Here is a 2,894-nt window from a genome sequence, read left to right on the forward strand (position 1 = left end):
GCTATGAAAAAACAACACCAAAAGTTCTTACAATGATAAGAAATATTAGGGATGAAATCCAATGCAATATTGATCTTAGCAAAAAACAGAAGATAATTAAATCATTTTTCAAAAAATCTTCGTAAATCATTAGTGTATTGGATATATATAATGTATTATTAATTTATATTTCATATTGGGCTTATATAGGTAATCAAAAAAATATTATCTTATAATTTTAGCGAATTATTAATTTGGCACGTTGTCCCCGATTCAGGACCGGCCAAAAATACTATTCAAAAGTTTATTTAATAATCGAGTATTAATTAAAAAAATTCTAGTGTAAGAAGATGAATAGTTAGTAAAGATGTAGAAGAAGACACAGAAAGGAAGAGTTTCACGGATAAAACTTAGATCCGGAAAGAAACATTACGTGCAACTAATCCTACTACGACGCATTAGCGATTAATATGGGAAACCAATTTTTAATTATCATTAATGAGTAAGGATATAACAGGAAATCTCTTCTCATCGTTAAACAAAATTTAATTTATCGAGATTTTTGCACTTTCGATGGATAATCCCTTAATCCAAGATAAAAAAATTGAGTAATTTATTTTACCGAGATCTTCAACAAACTAATCATTATTCCTTGACTTATATATACGGGTATATAGGTTAACAAGACCCAAAAAAGCATAAAAACTGGAAACCATCAAATCGGAATCTGGTTTAATACAAAAATGGGATAAAATTGAACCAACAACCATCATAAAGACATCCGGTATAACGAAAAGCAGAGTAAGCTGCAATAAATAAAATCAGTTTTCCTACGGCCTTCGCGTCCATGCTGAAGAAGAGCGTTTTAAGATAATTAATAACTCCAATATGGTGGTTCCTCGTTCTCTTTCGTAGCTTCACTATCTTCCATGCAGTACTAATGATGAACCATAGTACTCCCAACACGCAGCAGACTCCCAAAAATAGTTGGAGTACCAAATACACACGAACTGCTCCAAGAAAATCTGGTATCATAGCTACTAATATCGAAAAATAACTGAAGGAAATGCATCCAATTGAAATACACATCAACACAACAAGAATTCGAACTTGGGTGACAGATGTTTCGATCATGAACCCACATATGACCAGAAATATTATAGTGAGAGACGCAAAAAAAGCAACTCCATTAGTAACCATGTACGCCATATAGTAGTCGGGCCATATGTAAGCTAATATAGGGCTTCCCGCAAATCGTATTAAATAAGGAAAGAAAATACCATTGCTACTATTCCCAGTACTGTTGTAATACGAAACAACCTCCGTAAACACGAAATCTTCTAGAATTAAACCGTAATCTGTCTCTTCAGAATAATAATTTTGTAGGTTCCTTAAATCCTTCACAAACTGAGTGGTATTATAATGACTCCTCCCTTTTTTCCCATTTCGGTGGATAGTATTGATATCATAATATGGCAAGTTGTCTTGTATGTACATATCCAAACCACCAGATATAGAGGTGCTATACATATGATCAACATAATAAGCAAAAGTAATGGGGTCAGTACCAGAGTGAACTATTGAATCATCTTGCCAAACCCCACCTGGTGGGTTCATTGCAGCTTGAAAGGCAATTCCTGCTATCAATGTTGCCACCACCATTAATGCATTTACCCTGTCTTTCAGCCCTTTATGATCACTATTTTTAGACAAGGTTTGACTCTTATGCTGGTGGTGGCGTACATGGTAACCATAAAACCCAAATTTTAGATCACTCTGTTCAGATTCCGATAAAATATCCAAGGCTTTGAGTCGCCTTTTGTTTACGATATTTATATCAATTCTTACATAACTATTCAGCAGTAAATAATTTGTAATCTGCAAAGATAGTTAAGTTAATCAATATCCCAATACATGTTGTACATGATAATGATATGTCGGGACGAGAAATATATTATTATGGAATCTTAGATTAAGAAGTTTAATTGTATACCTCCATATTCCCAATTTCCGCAGCAAGATGCAAGATTGTGTTGTCATCGTTGTTCGTGGAGTTGATAGATATAGGATTTGGATTTTGCTCTGGAAGTGGCGCATGCACCAACTTCTTTACCAATAGCTTAAGAGTCTTCAGATTAGTGTTGTTTTTTACACAAAAGTGAAGTATGGTCTCCCCATTTTGATGATTCCTTAGGTGAATTGCTGCGGGTAGTCCTTCCATTAGTAACTTCATGATCTCCACTTGATTCTTCATAGCTGCTAGATGTAGAGGTGTTCTTCCATCTCCATCTTGAACTATACAAGCATCAGGTTTCGCCTCCATCAACAATCTCACCATCGGAATACTTGTTCTCACAGAAGCAAGGTGGAGTGGAGTAAATCCATTCGAGTCTTGTTTCAATGAAAGATCAAGACCCTCAGGTACCATAGAAAGGATTTTTGATGCAATGTTGACATCACCAGACATAGCTGCTATGTGTAATGGAGTTCTGCAAAAGCTAGTAAATGTTTCATCTAAATTATCAAGACGTGAGTTTTCTTCGTTAGAGAACATGTTTTGAAGTTGGTTCCACATTATAGATAGATTCTCGATTTTCCTCCCTCTATTTCAGTACTTGTATATGTGTCTTCACCACCAGTTACTTCAACAACATTACCTGAAAACAAAAACGCTTCAAACGCGAATCATCAGTGCGTCCAAACAACAACATCTGACACTATATTTAATATCAGATTACTAGGAAACTAACGGTTAGTTTCGTTTCTTTGCGTAATAATCTAGGCCGATTATTTTAGCACGCGTATTCGCGCGTGCTCAATAATCTAACTACCAATAATGTTAAGGTTTAGTGGTTTTACCTTAATTATCCTGCAGCACTTGCGTCCATACCATGCAAATGAAGGGACCATTGCTT

At 35.1% G+C, this 2,894-nt stretch overlaps 1 protein-coding gene across 1 annotated transcript; it reads right to left on the reverse strand.

Annotated features, from left to right (window-relative positions):
• Positions 1 to 606: 606 nt before the first annotated feature.
• Positions 607 to 2,654, reverse strand: LOC113345837. The gene is made up of 2 exons (XM_026589503.1): positions 1,973 to 2,654; positions 607 to 1,857 (listed from the first exon to the last, which is right to left on the reverse strand). The coding sequence occupies exons 1-2, from the start codon at positions 2,552 to 2,554 to the stop codon at positions 712 to 714; spliced, it is 1,728 nt and encodes a 575-aa protein (XP_026445288.1). The 5' UTR covers positions 2,555 to 2,654; the 3' UTR covers positions 607 to 711.
• Positions 2,655 to 2,894: the final 240 nt, after the last annotated feature.

The sequence above is a fragment of the Papaver somniferum genome, unplaced genomic scaffold (assembly GCF_003573695.1).
Source record: "Papaver somniferum cultivar HN1 unplaced genomic scaffold, ASM357369v1 unplaced-scaffold_84, whole genome shotgun sequence".
NCBI classification, from domain to species: Eukaryota; Viridiplantae; Streptophyta; class Magnoliopsida; order Ranunculales; family Papaveraceae; genus Papaver; species Papaver somniferum.